At 38.7% G+C, this 24,218-nt stretch overlaps 1 protein-coding gene across 1 annotated transcript in view; it reads left to right on the forward strand.

Moving 5' to 3' along the window:
- Nucleotides 1-2,658: 2,658 nt before the first annotated feature.
- Nucleotides 2,659-24,218, forward strand: part of CTBS (chitobiase) — a 31,754-nt gene continuing 10,194 nt past the window's right edge. Inside the window, exons 1-3 of the mRNA XM_026004796.2 lie at nt 2,659-2,829; nt 16,934-17,072; nt 17,554-17,762. Coding sequence (XP_025860581.2) covers nt 2,659-2,829; nt 16,934-17,072; nt 17,554-17,762 — 519 coding nt within the window. The remainder of the gene's footprint in view (nt 2,830-16,933; nt 17,073-17,553; nt 17,763-24,218) is intronic.

The following is a 24,218-nucleotide window of genomic DNA, read 5'->3' on the forward strand; positions in this document are numbered from 1 at the left end:
GGAGATTATATCTTAGCTATAATCAATAAGCAGCAGGATCAGTAGAAAGAAAAGATATTGGGACACCTGGGTGGCTTAGCAGTTGAGTATCTGCCTTCGGCTCAGGGCATGATCCTGGGATCTGGGATCGAGTCCCACATTGGGCTCCCTGCAAGGAGCCTGCTTCTCCCTCTGCCTATGTCTCTCTCTGTCACTCATGAATAAATAAATCTTTAAAAAAAAAAGAAAAAGAAAATACATTAAAACAACAGATTAAATTGTTAACAAATAAAACCAGGTAGACTAAAGTACTGTCTAGGCTTTAATACATCTGGAAAATCAATGAGTAGAACCACTTGCCCCTGTGCCAGACTGGGGACCCCTGCCAAGGCTCCCAACACCAAAAAGGTGTGGAAGTGACAGGAAACAGCCATTGCCCCAACTCTCAACCATGATCAACATGCTATGCTGCTGAGATCCCCAAGCCTCGTCATGCCTGGGAAAGGAATTATCTACTGGAATTTGCAATGGGGCATGCCACCAGGGCTGGTGAGTCACTTCACATTCCTGGGTGAGGAGGCACTACTCAATTTTCCACTGGGACCCATTGTTCTGCTGCTAGCTGGACTTGTTGAAATACACTATGCCTGAAATGGAACGTACACCTTGGGAGACAGTCTCTCTCCTCATGCCTGACAGTGCTGCCTTCCCTGGCCAACGTGCATAGTCTGCACAACCGAGTCAAATCCCTACAGCTGCCAACCTCCCCCTCCTCAAGGCCAGGACAGTGTCTCATTGGCATGATTATCTGGCTGCTGTCTTTGTTCCCTCCACAGGCTTGGAGAATGTTAGAAATCCTTACTAAATTCAGTCAGCAGGCCCTGAATGATAATTTTAAAAAACCTGTCCTTACTGAACAGTGAAATGACTCTAATGAGAAAAACTGTTCTCTAAAACAGGATGGCCTTGGACATTTTTACCTCACAAGGAGGCACCTGTGCCATTATTAAAACAAAATGTTCTGAGCTCATACCTAATGAGTCTGCTAATGTATCATTCTTATTAAATCACGTGAGGACACAGGAAAATGTCCTGAGTGATCCAACTCCCAGCCTAGAAGATTTAATAAATTGATGGTTTGGATCCTAGGACTCTTGATAGAGTTGTGACTAATTTGGGGAATTATTGTCTTAATCTGTGTTTTCTCTTACTGTACCTGTACTGTTGCTCTGGTGTCTGCCTCCATTGCAGCAGATAGCCACCAGAAAAGCCAGTGCCATGTTAATGAAACCCCTTCATGACCACTCTTTCTGGAAGAGGGGGCACACAGGATTGTAAGAACCAGTCACCAGGGGTAGAGTGTTGGTGAATGTCATCAAAAAGACATGCCTGGGGATCCCTGGGTGGCGCAGTGGTTTGGCGCTTGCCTTTGGCCCAGGGCGCGATCCTGGAGACCCGGGATTGAATACCACATCAGGCTCCCGGTGCATGGAGCCTGCTTCTCCCTCTGCCTATGTCTCTGCCTCTCTCTCTCTCTCTCTCTCTCTGTGACTATCATAAATAAATAAAAATTTAAAAAAAAATCAAAAAGACATGCCTGAGGGCACCTGGGTGGCTTAGTGGTTGAGTGCCTTTGGCTCAAGTCATGATCCCAGGGTCCTGGGATCAAATCCTGCATCAGGCTCCTTGCAGGGAGCCTGCTTCTTCCTCTGCCTGTGTCTCCCATGAATAAACAAAATCTTAAAAAAAAAAAAAACACAACTGTCGATTGACCTGTGAACACTGAGGCTCTTCACCCTTTCTTTTGTCCTTGGAACGTAGGTTCTACTTGTCTTTCCCACTCCCAGAGGCTGTTCCAAGAACATAGCCTTGAGATAGTGATGTGGTGTTGAAAACACCTGCATGGTGTATGTGACTGAGCCCAGTTAGGGCCCCTTTATAAGCTTTTTAAGACTTGGAGGGCCACTACAGGGATCCATTCATCTTGCTCTTGCCCAAGACAAGCCTCGTGTGTAAGTTCCCTTTGTTGTTATGAAAACTGCCACCTGCCAACCTATCTCTTCTTCACTTTCCCCCTGCCCTCGGTGTGGGGGGGCTAGTTTCAGAGCACACCAGGAAAGCTCCTGAACTACCACCCCCATTCCAACTGTGGTGCTCAGTCATCCCTATCAAGGCCCCCTATTTCTCTCTTCATGGGGCCTCCTCCACTTTTTAAAAAAGGTTTTATTTATTCATGATAGGCCGGTGGGGGGGGGGGCGCTGTGCAGAGACACAGGCAGAGGGAGAAGCAGGGAGCCTGATGTGGGACTCGATCCCAGGTCTCCAGGATCATGCCCCGGGTCAAAGGCAGGTGCTAAACCGCTGAGCCACCCAGGATCCCCCCTCCTCCACTTTCAAATTGCACGAGGAGTACAAACAGCCATGACATAAAGACAGGTGCAGAGTATTGAGGGGGTATAAGTGGTACTTCTACCCAACAGGTCTGCTGGGGGCCTGAGGCACTGGCTTGCCAGTTACCTGTTCACGGTAGTCTTTCTCCTTCATCCCGCCTTCATGTCCCCATTGGCTAAGACTGCCCAGCCCTTCCCATGTCAGCCCCTCCCAAGTCTGCTCTAACCCCCAGGCAGGGTTAGAGCTTGCTGAGAGTCTTGACCTGAGCCAGCAGGTGGAGAAACCGTCATGTCCCTGCCACAGCTTGGTCGCCTGTGCCTCCTCGCCCACCCACCACGTGGCATCCTGGGGCTCACCCTGCTGCTGCTGCCACTGCTGCTGCCATTCTGGGCAGGGGCCCACTGTCCTTGCCAGGATCCAGCATTGTGCCAACCCATCACCGACCACCCTGATTTTGAGGTCAGTGCCTCTCTTTTGCCCCTCTGGGTCTGTCCTTAGGGCCGAGTAAAAATTTAGGGTAAAGCCCTAAGAAGGGCTTTAGGGTGAGCCCTAAGAAGAAGTGGTGTGGGTGCAGTCACCAATTTTGACCACTGACTGAGGGCCTCTTTTTGGATGCCTTCATCATATGATGAGGAAGCTGAGAGAGGTTGAGTAACTCTTCCTGGTGTCACAGTGCCTGCCTGAAAGAGGCAGGCAGGTATTCAGACTCAGGTGTGATCCCAAATGCAAGTTCCTTTCACGGCCCTGCAGTGCCATCCAGGTGGCACTCTGGGCATACTAGCAAGGGGGTAGGATAATGAGGTATTTCCTAAGTAGCAAGTTTCATTGTTCTCCAAGAGAATATTTAGTATGAAAGAATCTCAGCACTCCAACAACAGTACATTGGAAAGCAGAATGTTCCACTTACCTTTCTTTTTTCCTGTCTACCAGCCCTTTCTTTTAGGTACCTCGAAACAACCAAAGAAGGGTGGTAAAAATAATTTTCCTTTTACTCCTCTGACAATTTATAATGCTTTGAGTAACTTTAATCAGGCACCTTTCACAGGCAAAATGAGAACCACCTGACACCTAGAGTTTGATGACTACAACAGGAGTTAGAGGAAAGGCTTAATCCTATAAAAATTAATAGAAGGAAACCTTTAACTTTTTTGAGGATCCTCCATACTGTTCTCCAGAGTGGCTTCATCCGTTTGCATTCCCACCAACAGCATAAGAGGGTTCCCCTTTCTCTGCATCCCTTCTAACACCTGCTGTTTCTTGGGTATTAAAGAGGGCACTTGTTATAATGAGCAATGGGTCTTGTGAGTGATGAATCACTGAATTCTACTCCAGAAACCCATAATGCACTGTATGTTCACTAATTAAAATTTAGATTAAAAAAAAAAAAAAAAGACATTCCTTTCGAATAGAGTCAGAAGGCCAGGCAGGGGGAGCTCTCAGATCCTTGTCAGTTGCAGACCAAGTAGGGAGAGCCAGGGGTATCTAGCAGGTGGGTCCTACCTTATGACCGTCATTGGGGAAGAAAGGCTCCTTCCTGGCAATAGCCCAAGTAATGAGATGTCGCTACAATTCAGCCAATGAAAAACCAGTATACTTCAAACTCCCAGTTTACTCCAATTTTTTTTTGTTTATAACAGCTTTCCTAACTTCCCCTTTTCCTCTATAAATGAGTGTTGCTCTCCTTTGTTTTGTGGTTTTGCTGTAGCTTGTTTGTCCTGGTTTGCAATTCTATGCTATTCCCAAATAAACACTTCTTTGCTGGTAAAATAGCCAACAGTTTAATATTTAAGGTTAACATTACTTAGCAAAAGTGGGATCCAGAGAAGACCCCCAAGAGCTCTGAGGCTAGTGAGCAAACAGGTACCAGTACCCTCTGAGCCTGAGCTCATTGCTTTCTCACCCACCCTGGGGTTTGAGGGTAAATTTTGTCCTGGATTATAAGCTCCACACTTTGAGTTTTCCATACATTATTTGGGGTTTGTTTTAAGACCTTGTTTTTGTTTTCTGCGGTACTCACTTGGCCTTTGGTAGGACTGTTTGGAACTGGACTGTTCCTCCTGGGGATGGGAATGGCCTTAGGTCTGATTCCTTCTGAAACAAACTGTTCCTGTTGAAACTGCTTTTTAGGAATTTTTCTCTTTAGAGAAAATCCTTGAAGAAATGGGATCCCAGTCACCAGTCTGGACCAGACTCTAGCCAGCTTTGTTTTTAAACTATGCTCTCTAAATGGACTGACTTAACCAAAATGTAGAATTAACAATGGCCATTTTGGGGAATTTTCATCTCCTCAAACTTGTTTTACTCAAAATTAGAAAGCTATGACCCCAAACAAAAAACTGAATGGGATGCTTATTTTAAATGGTACCTTGAGGCTTCCAGATGTTTTCAGGATTCTTTGCTGAGGCAAACAATTGAAAGGAGTCAGAATGGCTTCTGAGACCCCTTTTGCCTTCCTCATCTTTGCAGACATGAATCTGTCCCCTCTTCCCTCTCCTGAGCCTATTAAAACCTTGTTCTTCTTTAAAAACTTTTTTTTTTTTTTAGATTTTTATTTGAGAGAGAGAATGAACTGGAGGGGGAGAAGGAGAAACAATTCCCCGCTGAGCAGAGAGCCAATATTGGGCTTGATCCCAGGACCCTGAGATCATGACCTGAGCTGAAGCCTAAGGCCACCCAGGCGCCCCAAAACTTCCTCCTTAAAGTGAAATCTTATGAAGACCTAAACAAAACCCAAGTTTCTTATGTTTCCCGGATTAAGGCTGAATTGTGAGCCATAAAGTTTCCAAAAGTGACTGAGGACCTCCATACATTTGCTGAAGAATTTGAATTTAGCATAGTTATTCACACTTACCAAGCTCATTTCTCAGATTTATATTAATTAGTCCAACTGCCTGGTGATGAAGACCAGGCCAAATATTGGATGAAACTAGACCTAAAGTAACATCCTGAAGGTGATTTAGAGAAACCTCTGGCAAGATGCTAGAACATTCGCTGGAAATCTCTACTGAGCAATTAGAGTAGCTTTTGTTAAGCCTACTGATCGAAACAAGATTCATGCTTGCACACACAAAAGGTCATGAACACATGGCTATTACAATCAACTCCAGATTGTATTTTAAGAACATTCTGGTCTTCCTGTAAATGTTTAATCCACCTGGGTAGCATTTCATTCTGTTTATTAATGGGCTTAACTGGAATCTTTCTCTTTTAGTTAAAAGAATCAGGATGAAATAGGAAACTTACCACTCCAGATTTAGTTAATTTGGCAAATCTGCTCACTTACATCCTAGATGAACCTAAAAGACTGCTAAAATTATCAATTTTCAACTCCTGCAAATGAAAGCCTGTAAACAAAACCAAAATCTCTGTAGTTTTTGTTGTTACTGCTCTAAAGAGCCAGGCATTGGAAAAAAGTTTTATGAATTTAAGTATTCCAGGTACCTTCAGCTTTCTAGTTGGCCTTCCCAATGTCCTCTTAATTCCCAGTAACAGAGCTCCAGGGAATTATAGGGGCTGTTCTCAATCCTCCTTCTTAACTGGCTGCAGAGAAACCACTCTCCAGACTGGAAATGAAAAATGTGTCTTTATTGATACCAGAGCTACTCTCTCAGTGCTTAACCCCACTGCTACAGAGCAGCCCCTGCCTTAGGAAACTAAAACAGTTCAAATAGTGGGGGGTCTCTAAGAAACCTCAACAAGATCCTGTTTCTGAATCTTTTCCCTTTTGTCTAGGCCCTTTGAGACATACCCTTTTTTCTCCTTAGTTATTGGGCTGAGATTTCTTAGAAAAGTACCATGCCAAGATTTTTCTCAAAAGGGAGAAATAATTTTACAGTTTGACAACAGTAATAAAAATACCCAACCAGGGAAGTTAAATGACCCTTCAACATCTTTCATTTATTTCTATCGGCTGAGCTACCGTCCTTTTTATGTGCAAAAGCTTTAACCGATATTGGCGAAATCCACAGTGCACCTCCCATCAAGATTCAAATAGATCCCTTAAAACTTCTCCCATAATTAATACCTAATACGTAAGCCTCTCAAGGAGACCTCAAGTCCATAATAGAATATTACAGTACTCGGGGCTTCATTATCCCCTGAACTAGTGCCTGCAATACCCCTATTTTACCTATGAGAACACCCAATAACTAAGGATGAAGGTTTGTCCAGGATCTCTGAGCAATAAATAACATTGTTGTTTCTTGGCACTCTGCTGTTCTAACCCCCATAGCCACTAACATCCATTCTCACTGAAAGCAAAATTTTCACTGTAATTGATTTATGCAATATGTTTTTAGCATTCCAGTTAATGAGGATAGCCCATGTTTTGCTTTCATTTGAGAAGAATGGAAATGTACCTGAACAGTAAAGTCCCAGGGTTTCCCAAAGAGTCCTTTTTACTTTTCATGAATCTTAAAAGCTGATTTGGATGATATAAAGTTTTTTGCAGGCTCTACCTTGTTATAATACATAGATGATTTGCTTCTCTACAGCCCTTCTCAAACATCTTCATAGGAAAAAAGCATCCACCTATTGAAACTTTTGGCCTGATAGGGACATAAAGTGTCCAAAGAAAAACAGTTTGCTCAAACTCAGGTTTGACACTTGAAGCACCTGATCTCAGAATAAGGACTACATTTGAATCCAGGTGAAACCCCTCGTGACTGCTTAGTGTTGACAGATTACCTTTGAATCCTTGTTACAATTTACAGGAAACTCCTCTAACCTGTGCAGGTTTTTCATAGTTTACTGATGTTTCTTATCTAAAGGACGAAAATGGTAAATATCATACTGAGGATCCTATTGCAACTCCTTTTGAATTCACTGAAACAGCAACCTTACATTTTGGATACTTCAGCCCAATAGGCTGAGCCATATATCCTTACCTGAGTTCATACCTTAGCCAAGGGTAAAATTGCAAACATTTATACTGTTAGTTGGTATGTTTTTAGGGTAGCTCGTGACTTTGGAATATATATTTTTTAAATATTTATTTATTCTTGAGAGAGAGAGAGAGAGAGAGAGAGAGAGAGAGAGAGGGGGGCAGAGACACAGGCAGAGGGAGAAGCAGGCTCCATGCAGGGAGCCCAACATGGGACTCGATTCCAGGTCTCCATGATTACACCCTGGGCCGAAGGCAGTGCTAAACCGCTGAGCCACCCGGGCTGCCCATGACTTTGGAATACTATGGGGACAATGGGCTGTCTTTACCTCCAATGGAAATAAAATTTTAAATGGTTCCTGTGTCCAAACAGTGATTTTTTTTCAGTCTTTTTTTCTTTCTTAAATTCCACATATGAGTGAAATCCTATGGTATTTGTCTTTCTCTGGCTTATTACACTTGGCATTATATTCTCTAGATCCATCCATATTATTGCAAATGGCAAGATATTCTTTTTGATGGCAGAGTGTGTGTGTGTCTACACAAAGTATCTTTATCGATGGACACTTGGGCTTCTTCCATAATTTGGCTATTGCAGTAGATAAAACTGTAATAAACATGAGGGTGCATATATCTTTTTGAATTAGTGTTTTCAGTGGAATTGCTGGGTCATAGGGAAGTTCTATTTTTAATTTTTTGAAGGAGCTCCATACTGTTTTCCACAGTGGCTGCACCAGTTTGCATGCCCACCAAGAGGGCATGAGGGTTCCTTTTCTTCCACAACCTTACCAACACTTGTTCTTGTGTGTGTGTGTGTGTGTGTGTGTGTGTGTGTGTTTTATGTTAGCCATTCTGCCAAGTGTGAGGTGACACTGTGATTTGGCTTTGAATTTCCCTGATGCTTAGTGATGTTGAGCAACTTTTCATCTGAAAGTCTTCTTTGGACAAATGTCTATGTTGTCTGTCCATTTTTAAATTGGATAACTTGGGGTTTTGGTGTTGAGTTGTATAAGTTCTTTATGTATTTTGGATACTGACCTTTATTGAATATATGATCTGCAAATATCTTTTCCCATTCAGTAGGTTGGGAAAACATTTTAGTGCTTGTTGATTGTTGATTGTTTCTGTGCAGAAGCTTTTTATTTTGATGTAGTCCCAGTAGTATATTTTTGTTTTTTTCCCTCTTGCTTCAGATCTATCTAGAAAAATATTACTATGGCCAATGTCAGAGAAATTACTGCCTATATTCTCCTCTAGGATTTTTATGGTCTCACATTTAGGTCTTTTATCCATTTTGAGTTTTTTTTCTTTTTTTCTGTATGTTATGAGAAAGTGGTCCAGTTTCATTCTTTTGCATGTAGGTGTCCAATTTTCCCAACATTATTTGTTTGTTGAAGACACTGTCTTCCCATTGCATATTCTTGCCTCCTTTGTCAAAGATTAATGTCTATATAATTGTGGCTTTATTTCTGGGCTCTATATTCTGTTCCATTGATCTATGTGTCTGTTTCTGTGCCAGTATCATACTGTTTTGATTACTACAGCTTTGCAGTATATCATGAAATATGGGATTGTAATACCCCCAGTTTTTTTATTTTTTTTTTAATTTATTTATGATAGAGAGAGAGAGAGAGGCAGAGACATAGGCAGAGGGAGAAGCAGGCTCCATGCACCGGGAGCCCGACGTGGGATTCGATCCCAGGTCTCTAGGATCGCACCCTGGGCCAAAGGCAGGCACTAAACTGCTGTGCCACCCAGGGATCCCCCAGTTTTTTTCTTTAATTTTAAGATTATGTTGGCTATTTGAGGTCTTTTATGTTCCATAGAACTATTATTAGTATTCAAGTTCAGTGAAAAGTGGTGTTGGTATTTTGGTGGGGATTGCATTAAATCTGTAGTTTGCTTTGGGCAGTATGGATTTTAACAATATTGGTTCTTTCAATCCCCGAGCATGGAATAGCTTTCAATTTTTGTTGCTTTCTATTTCTTTCATCAGTGTTTTATAATTTTCACAGTACAAGACTTTCACCTCCTTGGAATAGTTTATTCCTAGGTATTATTTTTGGTGTGATTGTAAATGGGATTGTTTTAATTTCTCTTTCTGCTACTTCATTATTAGTGTATAGAAATGTAATGGATTTCTCTATGTTGATTTTATATCCTGAAATCTTACGGAATTAATTTATCAGTTGAATTAGGTTTTTATGGTGAAGTTTTTAAGAGTTTTTTATATGTAGTATGTCATCTGCAACTAGTGACAATTTTAGGTCTTCCTTACCAACTTGGATGCTTTCATTTCTTTTTCTTGCTTGATTGCTATGACTAGGACTTCCCGTACTATGTTGACTAAAAGTGGTGTGAACATCCTTGTCTTGTTCCTGATCTTAGGAGAAAAGGTCTCAATTTTTCACCATTGAATATGATGTTTGCTGTGGGTTTTTCTTACTTGGCCTTTATTATGTTGAGGTATTTTCCCTCTAAATTTGTTTATGGTTGAATGGATGTTGTACTTTGCTGAATACATTTTATGAACTATTGAAATGATCATATAGTTCTTATCCCTTCTCTTGTTGATGTTATATATCATATTGATTGTGGCTATTGAACCACTCTTCTAGCCCAGGAATAAATCCCACTTAATCATGGGAAATTAATTTTTAATGTATTGCTCGATTTGGTTGCTAATAGTTTGTTGAGGAATGTTTTGCATCTATGTTCACCAGACATATTGGCTTGTAGTTTAGTTTTCCTTTTCTCTTTTCTTTCTTTTTGTAGTGTATTTGTCTGGTGTGGGTACCTGGGTAATGCTGGCCTCACTGAATGAATTTGGAAGCTTTCCTTCCTCTTCTATTTTTTAGAATAGTTTGAGACTAGATATTAACTCTTCTTTAATTGGTGGAATTCACTTGTGAAGTCATTTGGTCCTGAATTTTTATTTGTTGGGCATTTTTTGATTACTAACTCAATTTCATTGCTAGTAATCAGTTTGTTCAAATTTTCTATTTCTTTCTGATTCAGTCTTAGGAGATTATGTGTTTCTAGGAATTTATCCATTTCTTCTAGGTTGTCCAATTGTTGGCAAATTGTATTTCTGTGGTGCCAGCTGTTACTTTTCCTCTTTTATTTCAGATTGACTCTTCTCTTTCCTTCCTTTCCCTTTCTTCCTTTCTTTCACTTTCTTCTTTCCTTTGATGGTTTTAGCTAGAATTGATTTTGCTGATCTTTTCAAAGTAGTGGCCTTTGATTTCATTGATCTGTTTTTAAAGTCTCCATTTCACTTATTTCTGTTCTAATTTTTATTGTTTTCTTCCTTCTATCGGTTTTGGGCTTTGTTTGTTCTTTTTTCTAATTCCTTTAGGTGTAAAGTTGGGTTGTATTTGAGATTTTTCTCAATAGACAAGCCTCTATTGCTCTAAACTTTCTTCTGAGAACAGCTTTTGCTGCATCCCAAACATTTTGGATGGTTGTGTTACCATTTTCATTTGTCTCCAGTTTTCTTTTTTATTCTTTGATTTCTTGGTTGGCCCCTTCATTATTTAGTAGCATATTATAACCTACATGTATTTGTGGTCTTTCCAGATTTTTGTCTTGTGGTTGATTATAGTTTCATAGCATTGTGATAAAAAAGATGCGTGGTATGACTTCTATCTTTTTGAATTCATTGACTTATTTTGCGACCTCATATGTGTCTATCCTGGAGGATGTTCCACGTGCCCTTGAAAGGAATGTGTATTCTGCTGTTTTAGGATGGAATGTTCTGAATATATTTATTAGAACTCTCTGATACAATGTGTCATTCAAAGCCACTTATTAATTCTATTTAGATAATCTATCCACTGATGTAAGTAGGGTTAAAATCCCTTCCTATTATTGTATTCCTATTGATTACTTCCTGTATGTTGTTAGCTGCTTTATGTATTTGTGTTCTCTCTTGTGTGCATAAATGTTTACATTTGTTATATCTTTTTGGGTTGTCCCTTTTATTATATAGTGTCTTTGTATCTTGTTATATTCTTTAAGTCTTTTCTCTGATACAAGTGTTGCTACCTCGATTTTCTTTACACTTCTATTTGAATGGGAAATGCTTTTCAATCCCTTCACTTTTAATCTGCATGTCTTTAGGTCTAAAATGAGTCTTTTATAGGAAGCATATAGATGGGCCTTGCTTTTTTTTTTTGAGTAGGCTCCACGCCTAGTGTGGGGCTTGAATTCATGACCCTGAGATCAATGCATAAGCTGAGATCAAGAGTCAGATGCTCAACCAACTGAGCCACCCAGGTGCCCTGGGTCTTGCTTTATCCATTCTGTCACCTTTTGTCCTTTGATTGGAGCCTTTAGTCCATTTACATTCAAGCTAATTATTGATAGTTATATACTTATTGCCATTTTGTCACTTTTTCAGTTGTTTTTCTGTTTCTCTCTTTACTTGCTTTCTTTCCCCATGATTTGCTGGCTTTAATGATATACTTGGATTCCTTAATTTTTTGTATATCTATTTTTGATTTTTGATTTGGATACCATTAGGTTTATATATAACATCTTGGGCATATAGCAGTCTATATTAAGTGGATTGTCACTTAAGTTTGAATCCATTCTGAAAGCACTAAGTTTTAAAAACTTTTCTATTCTTCAGAATATGGTATCCTATTTTACATCCTTTTATTTTGTGAATCCTTCGGTTGTTTTTTTTTTTTTTTTTTTTTTAGATAATTTTATTGATCTCATGTTTCCTACTTTTCTCTTTCCTTTCCACTCAGAGTACCCTTTAACATTTCCTATACCAGTGGATTAGTGGTAATGAATTCCATTAACTTTTATTTGTCTGGGAAACTATCTCTCTTTCAATTTTGAATGACAGCCCTTTTGGATAGAGTATTCTTGGTTGAAAGGTGTTTTGTTTTGTTTGCACTTTGAATATATCATGCCACTGTCTTCTGGCCTGCAAAGTTTCTGCTGAAAAATCAGTTGATAACTTTATGCGATTTTATGGGATTTCCCTTGTATGTAAACTGTTTTCTCTTGCTGCTTTTAAAATTCTGTTGACCATGACTTTTTGCCATTTTTAAAAAGATCTTATTTGAGAGAGAGAGAGAGAGACAGAGGGACAGAGACAGAAGCAGGGAACCCAATGTGGGGCTCAATCTTGGAACCCTGGGATCATGACCTAAGCTGAACACAGATGCTTTGGGTCATCTACTGGGTTCAAAAATAAACATACTTAAGTAGAGCAATCTTTTCACAATGCACTCTTAGGAGGTTTTGTTGGAAAAAAATCACCTCCATAAAAAGTCTTCTACCTCACTGGAAAGGCCCTTATCAGGAATTGCAAACCAAACTTGTGCCACAAAACTTCAGGGAATAGACTTGGATTCATGTGATACATCTAAAGAAAGCACCAAACCATGACTTGTTCTGCACACCATATGATGACATGAAAATAAAGATTTCCTGGAATTGAAGAAGAAAATGATGAGACAGTTTCCCCAAGATGTCTAGACCAGGCCTGTATATATTTTACTCACCATTGGTGTTTTTTTTTTTTTTTTAAGATTTTATTTATTCATGAGAGATACAGACAGAGGCAAAGACATAGGCAGAGGGAGAAGCAGGTTCTCTGCAAGGGAGCCTGATGCAGAACTCGAGCTCTGTACCCTGGGATCACAACCTGAGCTAAAGGCAAATGCTCAACCATTGAGCTACCCAGATGCCCCTATTTTTTTTTTTTTTTTTTTTTTTTTTTTTGTGGGAGGACACTGCTGCCTCTGTATTCCCCAAGCCCTTATGGAAAGGGGAACCTCTTTTTTTTTTTTTTTTTTTTTTGATATAGCTTTTTGGCAACAGCCTCATCATGATTCTGGGACAAATTAGCTTTTCACTTTATCTTTGAAGGGTTAGAAAGTTCAGAATTCACAAAAGTCTTTCCACTGAACTAACTGGATTCTTCTTCAGATTCATGGTTCCTGAGTTTGCAACCGGACTATATTTTCAATAACACATTTAATTCCAGTCTTTTGAGATAGCAATACTGTTTTAAAACATCTTTGAAGTTGTGCTGTTTTGCAAAAAGTTCATCAGCTATTGCTTCATGTTTATAACTGCACTGTAACTTTTCAAGATGCCTCAGTTAATTCTTTTGGTGCGGTCTCGTAGTATTTATGATTCAGTTGTCATGGTATGGTCTCTTTAAGTGGGGTCTTCCAGGAGGCATACTTGGCTCCAGGTTTGCGTTCATACAGAGAACCCTTCACCTGCAAGTTGGGAGTGTCAATAAATATTTCAGTGGCTACTTCCGGAACTAGATTCTTGGTTTAGAACCATTAAACAATTTGGAATTGGTAAGTTACTTCTGTTTTGTCTGTTGGACTTAAAAAAAAAGTTGTATTCACTAACGTGATGCAGCTCAACACTTCAAGATGATGTCTAACACTTAGGGCCTTGAGTAGATATTAACTTTAAATGGGAGTACCTCAGAGTTTCTCCTGCCTAATCTTCCTTGTTATTTAAATGTGACTTCAAATACTTTCCAACTATATAAGTACTTTCCCTCCAATATAGATGTAACAACCAGGGAAGGTCCTACCTGGTACTGAGGAATGTAGAAAACTTCCTCTTGATCGGTGATGCTTTCAAAAAAAGATCTTGATCAAAAGTGGGAAATGTGAAAATTAACAAAAGGAAACCTCATTTAGAATGGAGTTGGGAGGCCAGCAGGGGGAGCTGTCATGTCCTACGACTCATCAATTGCAGACCCGACAGGAAAAGCAGGGGTATCTTGCAGGTGGATACTACTTTACTATCTCAGCAACTATTTCCTTTCCTCCAGGAAACCCCACATAATTAGAGACTGTCACAACTCAGCCAATGAAAAGCTACTATATTTCAAGCTTCTAGTTTACTCCAGTTGACATTTTGCTTACCTTCTCAGTTTCTCCCTTTCCTCTATAAAAGAGCATTCCTCTCCTTTGTTCTACAGATTTACCAATGCTGTTGCCATAACTTGCTTGTCCTGTAATTCTCTGCTATTCCCAAATAAACTCCATTTTCTGGCTGGTAAAATAATTGGCGGTTTTATTTTTAAGGCAAACAGTCCAGGGGGCAATTCTTTTGTAAACACAGGGACAATTTCCAGTTCTTAATCTAACACATTTTGAGGCAGAAGCATTTAAATGCCAGTAAAAAGGTATCTGTACATTGCTTAGAAGAAAAAAGGTGGTAAAGTGCTTATAATGAACCTATTTAGTGTGGAAACCTAATATCCGACTTATTGTAGCAACCAATGGATTGCTTCACGGATTCTGCAGTATCTGTGGGCATTTGGAAAATCAATTATTCAAAGCAGCAAAATTTTGTTCATTCATATGTTCATGGTAAATGATCTTTTTCTCTGGTGGCCTATATTCTTCAAATATAAATCTACAGATTAGACTACATTCTTTTTTCCCCTTATATTTTCAGTTGATTCATCCAGTTATATTTTTAGAATTTTTATTATACCATAAGCTCTCAGTACTTTTTTTAAAATAAATTCAATCTTAATTATCAGAATTAAAATAGGGGATAAAGTTTGTGATGGAAATGAGTCTAGGGATCCCTGGGTGGCGCAGCGGTTTGGCGCCTGTCTTTGGCCCAGGGCGCGATCCTGGAGACCCGGGATCGAATCCCACATCGGGCTCCCGGTGCATGGAGCCTGCTTCTCCCTCTGCCTGTGTCTCTGCCTCTCTCTCTCTCTCTCTAACTATCATTAAAAAAAAAAAAAAAAAAAAAAATTAACAAAAAAAAAAAAAAAAAAAAGGAAATGAGTCTAAAATCTCCAAAAACAACGGGCCATTCCAATTTCACATTTTGTAATTTTTATTTTAGTGGACAATTGCTTATGAGAAAAATGGGTTATATATAGTTAATTCTGAAAAGTAAAAAAAAAAAATTTAAAGAAATTGAGAAAATTAAGAAGTCTGGTCTAACTATTATACCTAGTTCTCCCTCACCCCTCACCCAACCATTCTCTTTATAGTGGCCCACTGATTATTAATCTCTCCCCCTCCTTCTCATTTGTTGATGCAAACCTTAAGTCCCTCCCTTGCTTAAAACACTCTAATGGTTTCCCATTCATCTTAGGATAAAATACAAAATCCTCAGTGATCTACAAAGCCCTACTTGATCTTGTCACTACCTACCTTAATAGTTTTATCTGATTTCAAGTACTATCAGGATTTCTATGCTCCAGCCACATTGATACTTTTAGTTCCAGCAATTCAGAATTCTTCTGAGGTATTGAGACATTCACCCTCTTTTGTTTCCTCTGCTGAGAATGCTCTTTTTGTTCATAACCCTCCATCGTGTGTAGGTCATTACCTAGATTTGTTTTCCCCCAAAGTGTGTAATTCCCAGAAGTTTTCCTGCTCTACCAGGGTAGCAGGCCCTCTTTATTTACTGTCATGGCCTTCTGCATTCCCGTGCAGCCCTTAACACTATTGTATTTCAAAAGCTAATGGACCTGGTCTCTTTAACTTCTGTCACTAATGTCTAGTAATATACCTTCCCTATACCTTATTGGACTTTCATAAATATTTGCTATATCAACAAATTAACACCTTATTTGGAATAAAATGATCAGTGAGACTTCTGGGCTTCTAGAATTATTTGAGGGGGGGATAGTAGTAAAACATAAGATCCACCACCTTAGAACTAGTCTAAGAAGTCTGTTTCACCAAAAACCATTCATAGTAAATACAGCATCTGGTACATTTGTATAGATGCAGTGGCTCCATCTGCAGCAGCCAGAAGCTTGAGTATTAATCAACCTCCCTTTCTCTTACTTTACTCATTCAATCAGTCACAAAGTCCTGTTAATTTTGCCCTTAGGATCTTCCAGATCTGTTCATTTATCTTATTTATCTCTGCTTTTCTACAAGGCTAGTTTGAGGCTGTCGTCATCTTTTGCCTGGATTCTTCCAACACTTTCCTAGTTATTCTCCCAGCTTTAGTCTCTCTTCCCACTTCAGCTGAAGGGATTTTTCTAAAATGCATATATAAATGCATACCTATAAAGTATACATTCTCCTTTTACATTCTCCATTTTACATTCTCCTTTTAAGACCCTTTCCCCAGGATAATGTACTAATTTCTCAAGAACATTTACAAAGTCTTTTATGACATAATCCTGCCTACCACTCTTTGGTTCTTTTTTTTTTTTCTTTTTAAAGATTTATTTATTTATTCATGAAAGAGAGACAGACAGAGAGAGAGAGAGAGGCAGGTGCAGAGACATAGACAGAGGGAGAAGCAGGCTCCCAATAGGGAGCTCAATACGGGACTCATCCCGGATCCCAGGATCAAGCCCTGAGCCGAAGGCAGATGCTCAACCACTGAGCCACCCAAGCATCCCTCTTTGGTTCCTTATTGTATCTCCTTCCAAATTCTAGGTGTCAGCTATATGCAATACTTAGTTGCAAAATCACCACTCTTTCTCTGTCTTTAGGCCTTCGCTCTTTCCACTATTTCTGCCTAGCCATACTTTCTAGGCCTGGCTAATTTCTCCTGCCACCAGTTATATTAGGGCAGCTGTCTCTTGTTCACTGTTGTACTCTTAATGCCTGGTACATGATCAGTGTTTAATGTTATTTTGGGTGGTCAGCATCGTATTCTTGGTTTAAGCGATGATGCTTTTCTTTGTTTTGGCAGGTATTTGTGTTTCATGTTGGAGATAAAACTTGGAAGTTCTATGATTGGTCACAGATTACAACTGTGGTAATTTTTGGGAAATATGACCCAGAACTTATGTGTTATGCTCATTCACATGGAGCCAGAGTAGTGCTAAAAGGTGAGTTACAGTTTTTACCAGATATGTCCAGCCAATTGGTAAATTTACTTTGCATCGTTTGCCATCCTGACTTTCCAAAAAATTCCCTTTTCACGTTCATCTGGTATAGTATTTTATCCTCATAAAACTAATCTTATATACTATTTAATTCACTTTACAGGTAAGTTATTTTTAAAGAATTAAATAAACCACTATGATTTGAGCAAAATGCGAATCCTAATTAGCATGATGACTTCTAGTTAGTCATAGTCTTCAATTTCTACTTCTAATTTGAGAATGACTTTACTAATTATTCATAATGGTTAGTTTGAAGATGAGTAATGACTTTCTATTATTTTGGTATATTTTTTCTCTATTTGGAAAATTTAAATTGGGGGCTTAATATTCCAAAATAATGAGATGTTTTAAAGGTTTTGTAAAATAAAGGTCATAAAACTGCAAAAAAGCATACATGCACAAAAGATGTGTATTTCTTTCATAGGAGATGCACCTATAAAGGATATCACTGATCCTACTTTCAGAGCATCGTGGATAGCTCAGAAAGTTAAGTTGGCCAAAATACAATATATGGATGGAATTAATATAGACATAGAGCAAGACGTTAATTGTTTATCAACTGAATATTATGCATTAACCACTTTAGTTAAAGAAACTGCAGACTCTTTCCATCGTGAAATTGAGGGATCACAGGTAAAAGTCCATTTGTTATTTTTTTGAAACTCCTTATTTTCCCTATCAAAATGTATTCATGAAGGTGTGACTAATAGAATCTGTTTTATTTACTAGGAAAGAATTTCATCATATATATCCTAAGAATATTTTCCAGAACTTTTTCAAGTTCTCATTAGAGAAGTTTTACAGAATTTTAAGGTGTTAACTCTATTTTCTGTTCATATGAAGATACAACATTGAGACTGCTTGGCCTACTTATCTTGCAGCAGGATTAGAGAAATTAAATAGGCAATTCAATCAGTAAGAATCAGCAAAGCATATCCAGGCCCTGCTTTTACCTGTTGCAGGACAGAAATAGCTCTTGTCTAAGAGTAGAGGTAGTTCTGGGGAAGCGTTTCACATGCTTCATAGGCTCTGAATCACTTGCAAAGCACCTTATGTCCAAGAAGTCTCAAAGGACTAAACTCCATAGAATTTGACAGTTATGGCAAAAGGCTTTCCCACTGCAATAGTGGGCATGATTACAGCAGATCACAACAGAAGGCATCCTGCTAAGCAATATATGGATAGCAAAAGCTAATGTGGCCCTGGATCAGTGATCTCAAACCTGGCCACATATCAAGATAACCAAGAGCCTTGTTTTTTTTTTCTTTTGGGAGAGAGCAAGAGCACGCAGGTGCAAGCAGGCAGGGGAGGGGCAGAGGGAGAGGGAAAGAGAGAATCCTAAGTAGGCTCTGTGCTCTCAGCACAGAGCCTGGCACCAGGGCTCGATCTCACAATGCTATACTATCTGATTAAGAGGTCATGATTAAGAGCCAGACATTTAACAGACTGAGTAACCCAGGCACCCCAAGATAACCAAGTCTTTAAACACGCATATACACTGCAATAAAGCAAGTCAAATGAATTTTTTTGGCTTTCCAGTGCATATAAAGTTATGTTTACACTGTACTATAGTCTGAGTGTGCATTTGGAAAATAATATAAATGCCTTAATTGAAAGTACTTTATTGCTAAAAATGCTAGCCATCATCTGAGCTTTTCAGAAAGTTGTAGTCTTTTTTCTGGGGAAGGGTCTTGCCCTGACCTTGATGGTATGACTGATCAGGATAGTGGCTGCTGAAGTTTGGGGAGGCTGTGGCAAGTTCTTAAAACAACAATGATGTTTGTTGCACTGATGGACTCTTCATTTCACAATTTATCTATAGCATTCAATGCTGTTTAATAGCATTTTACCCACAGTAGAACTTCTTCCAAAATTGGAGTCAATTCTCTCAAATCCTGTTGCTTTATTGACTCAATTTATAAACCTTGTGTTGTCATTTCAACAATCTTCACAGCATCTTCACCAGTAGATTCATTTCAAGAAACCAATTTATTTGCTCATCCATAAGAAGCAATTCCTCAGGGTGCATGGGTGGCTCAGCTGGTTAAGCACCTGCCTTTGGCTCAGGTCATAATACCAGGGTCCTGGGATGGAGCCTGCTTCTCCCTATGCCACTCTCCATGCTTGTGCTCTCTCTCTCTCTTGCTCTCTCTCTCAAATAAAGAAATAAAATCTTAACATAAGGAATTGCTTTTTTTTTTTAATCTGTGAAAATTTTACCATAAGGTTGCAGCCATTCAGTCACATCTTCAGTTTCCACTTCTAATTTTAGTTTTCCAGCTAGATCTACCATATCTAGTTACTTCATGAAAATCTTAAACCCCTCAATGTCCTCCATGAGGGTGGGTATCAACCCACCTGGTCCAAACCCTTCTTACATTAGAGACTTTGATTTTTCCCTTCCGTGAATCACAAATGTTCCTAATGGCATCTAGAATGGTGAGTCCTTTCCAGATTTTCAATGGACTTTGCCCAGATCCTTCAGCAGAGTCACTGTCTATGGTTACTATAGTCCTACTAAATATGTTTCTTAAATAATATTTGAAATTTGGAATGATTTTTTGATCCATGGGCTTCAGAGTGGATGTTGTGTTAGCCGACATGACAAAACAACATTCATCTCATTGTCCATCTGCATCAGAGCTTTTCCGTGACCAAGTACATTGTCAATGAAGAGTCGAATTTTGAAAGGAAACTTTCTTCAGCAGTTCTCAAAAGTGGGCTTAACACATTCAGTAACCATGTTGTGAAAACAGATATGCCCTCATCCAGATTTTGTTGTTCCATTTATAGAGCACAGGCAGAGTAGATTTAGCATAATCCTTAAGGGCCCTAGGATTTTCAGAATGGCCAATGAAAATTGGCTTCAACTTAAAGTCACCAGCTACTTTAACCCCTTGTAAAAGACTCAGCCTGTCCTATGAAGCCTTGAAATCAGGCATTGACTTCTTTTTAGCTAATGGAAGTCCTAGATGGCATCTTCTTCCAAAAGAAGGCTGTTTTGCCAAACTTGAAAATCTGTGGTTTAGTATAGCCATCTTCATTAATTATCTTAGCTAGATCTTCTATCAGCACTTGCTGCTTCACCTTGCACTTTGCTGTTATGGAGAAAGCTTCTTCCCTTAAGCTTCATGAACCAACCTCTGCTCCTCCAAACTTTTGCAGCTTCCTCACCTTTCCCTGCCTTCACAGAATTGAAGAGAGTTAAGACCTTGCTCTCTGGATTAGGCTATGGCATAAGGGAATATTGTGGCTGGTTCGATCTTCCATCCAGACCAATACAACTTTTTCCAATATGGCTGTTTTGCTTCCTTATGATTGATATATTCACTAGAGTAGTGATTTTAATTTCCTTCAAGAACTTTTTGTTTTCATAACTTGGCTAACTGTTTAGGACAAGAAGCCTAGCTTCTGGCCTATCTCAGCTTTTGACATGCCTTCCTCACTAAGCTTAATCATTTCTAGCTTTTGATTCAAAGTGAGAGAAGTGTGACTTTCCCTTTCACTTAAAAACTTAAGGGCCATCGTAGTGTTATTAATTTGTCCTAATTTTAATGTTGTATGTCTCAGGGAGTAGGGAGGCCCAAGAAGAGAGACAGGGAAACAACAGCCAGTGGATGGAGAGTCAGAACATACATTTATGGATGGCTTCCCATCTTACATGGGCATGGTTTGTGGCACCCTAAAACTATTACAATAGTAACATTAAAAATCACTGATCACAAATCAGCAGAATAAATAAAAAGTTTGCTATATTGTGAGAATTACCAAAATGTGACAAAAAGACATGAAGTGAGCAAATGCTGTTGGAAAAATGGTGCTGACAGGACTTTTTTGATTTAGGGTTGCCATAAACTTTATATCTGTAAAAAAAAAAAAAAAAGGCAGTATCTGTGAAGCACAATAAAATGACATATACCTACTATACAAGACTAAATAATGAGAGCTCCTTTCTAACTCAATGTTAAAAACTGTCTATTTAGTGAATAAATGATACCTGTCTTTCAAAAATTTAAAAATCTAAGTAGCAAATATATACATATAAAATATATATTCTATTTCATGTAAATAGGTTTAGAGTCAGGGGTTTGTACTATCTGAGAATCACCTGACTGTTAAAATATCTTGAGAGATTGATTCAGTAAGTCTTGGATAGAGCCTAGGAACTGTATTTTTACCAACTACAGTAGGTGATTTTGCTACAATTGGTCAATATGAATTTGAGATTCATTGGAAAAATTTATGATATAAGGATTGATAGCACTGTGGCTTTATGTAGGTAAGGGAATTTTGTCAGTGCAGAATTTGGCTTTTCATCTGAGTACAATTTATATTACCTATTTATTTATCCCATCCTCCCACCCACCTCCCCTTTGGCAACTACAAGTTTGTTCTCTGTGTTTAGAAGTCTGTTTTTTGTTTGTTCTTTTGTTCATCTATTTTGTTTCTTAAACTCCACATATGAGGATCCCTGGGTGGCTCAGCGGTTTGGCGCCTGCCTTTGGCCCGGGCTGTGATCCTGGAGTCCCGGGATCGAGTCCCGCGTTGGGCTCCTGGCATGAAGCCTGCTTCTCCCTCCTCCTGTGTCTCTGCCTCTCTCTCTCTCTCTCTCACAAATAAATCTTTAAAAAAAAATAAAGGGAATCCCTGGGTGGCGCAGCGGTTTGGCGCCTGCCTTTGGCCCAGGGCGCGATCCTGGAGACCCTGGGATCGAATCCCATGTCGGGCTCCCGGTGCATGGAGCCTGCTTCTCCCTCTGCCTGTGTCTCTGCCTCTCTCTCTCTCTCTGTGACTATCATAAATAAATAAATAAAAATTAAAAAAAAATAAAATAAAATAAAAAAAAATAAAAAAAAATAAATTCCACATATGACTGAATCACATGGTATTTGTCTTTGACTTATTTCACTTAGCATACCTTCTAGGCCCATCCATGTAAAGGGCAAGATTTCATTCCCCTTTATGGCTGAAAAATATTCCATCGCATATATCATATATATATATATATACATATATATGTGATATATATATACGTGTGTGTGTGTGTGTGTGTGTATATATATATATATAGAGAGAGAGAGAGAGAGAGAGAGGGAGAGAAGGGGGGGATGAAGAAAGAAGGGGGAGAAAATGGGAGACAGACACAAACTCACATCACCTTTATCCCTTTGTCTATAGATGGATACTTGGATTGCCTACATATCTTGACTATTGTAAATAATTCTGCAATAAACATAGGGATGTGTATCTTTTTGAATGAGTGTTTTCATTTTCTTTGGGTAAATACTGAGTAGTGAATTACTGGATCATATGGAATTTCTATTTTTAATTTTTTTTTGAGTAAACTCCATACTGTTTTCCAGTGACTGCACCAATTGACATTCTCACCAACAGTGCACAAACGTTCTCCACATCCTTGTCAATATTTACTTCTTGTCTTTTTGACAGCGTCATTCAGATAGGTGATATGACTTTGTGGTTTTGATTTGCATTTCCCCGATGATTAGTAATGTTGAGCATCTTTTCATGTGTCTGTTAGCCATTTGTATGTCTTTGCAAAAATATCTATTCGGGTCCTCTGCCCATTTTCAATTGGACTATTTGTGTTTTGAGTGTTGTGTACCTTTTTTAAATATATCTTGGATATTAACCCCTTATTGTATAAATCGTTTGCAAAGATCTCCCATTCAGTAGGCTTTTCATTTAGTAAATGGCTTCCTTCACTATGCAAAGGCTTTTCATTTTGTTGTAGTCCCAACAGTTTGTTTTTGTTTCCCTTGCCTGTGGAAGTATATCTAGAACAATGTTGGATTCCTTTTATTTCTTGTTTGATTGCTACAGCTAGGACTTCTAATACTATATTGAATAAAAATAATGTGGATGTCCTTGTTTCTGAACTTAGAGGAAAAGCTCTGTTTTTCACCATTGAGTATGATCTTACCTGTGGGTTTTATCACATATGGCCTTTATAGTGTTGAGGTATGTTACCTCTAAACCTACTTTGAGAGTTTTTGTCATGAGTGGATGTTGAATTTTATCTGCATCTATTATTATGATCATATGATTTTTAACTTTAATTTTGTTACTCTGGTATATCATGTTAATATGTGGATATTGAACCATCCTTGCATCCCTGGAATAAATCCCTCTTGCTCTTGGTAGATGATTTTTTAAACATATTATTAAATTTGCAACAATATATTGAATATTTGTTTGCTAATATTTAGTTGGCCTATCGTTTCTCTTTTTTGTATTGTCTTTATCTTATTTTGGTGTCAGGATCTCATATAATGAACATGGAGTCTCTCTTCCTCTTCTTTTTTTGGAAGAGCTTGAGAAGAATTAGGTATTGATTCTTTTTTCAGTGTTTGGTAGAATTCACCTGTGAATACATCTGGTTCTGGATTTTTATTTTTTGGGCAATTTTGGATTATAAATTCAATATTGTTCCTATAATTGGTTCAGATTTTTTTATTTCCTCCTGATTTAATTTTGGGAAGTTCTATATTTCTAGGAATTTATGCATTTCTTTTAGGTTGTCCAATTTGCATATACTTTTTTGGTAATAGTTTATTATAATATTTGTGTTTGTTGGTTCTTGTATTTCTTTTTTTTTTTTTTAAGTATTTTTTAAATTTTTTTTTTAAATTTTATTTATTTATGATAGGCACACAGTGAGAGAGAGAGAAGCAGAGACACAGGCAGAGGGAGAAGCAGGCTCCATGCACCGGGAGCCCGGCGTGGGATTCGATCCCGGGTCTCCAGGATCGCGCCCTGGGCCAAAGGCAGGCGCTAAACCGCTGCGCCACCCAGGGATCCTGGTTCTTGTATTTCTGATTTGAGTCCTCTGCTTTGATGAGTTTGGCTAAAGTTTTATTAACTTTATCTTTTCAAAGAAATATTTGTGTGCTTCACTGCTCTGCCTTTAAAAAATTATTTCATTTACTTCCTTATTAATCTGACCTTTTTTTTTTTTTTTTAATCTGACCTTTTTTAAAAAATATTTTTTTATTTATTTGAGAGAGAAAGGGAGAGCACAAGACATGAGCAGGGGTTAGGGGCAGAGGGAGAAGCAAATTCCCTGCAGAG

Source organism: Vulpes vulpes, chromosome 3 (assembly GCF_048418805.1).
Source record: "Vulpes vulpes isolate BD-2025 chromosome 3, VulVul3, whole genome shotgun sequence".
Lineage (NCBI taxonomy): Eukaryota > Metazoa > Chordata > Mammalia > Carnivora > Canidae > Vulpes > Vulpes vulpes.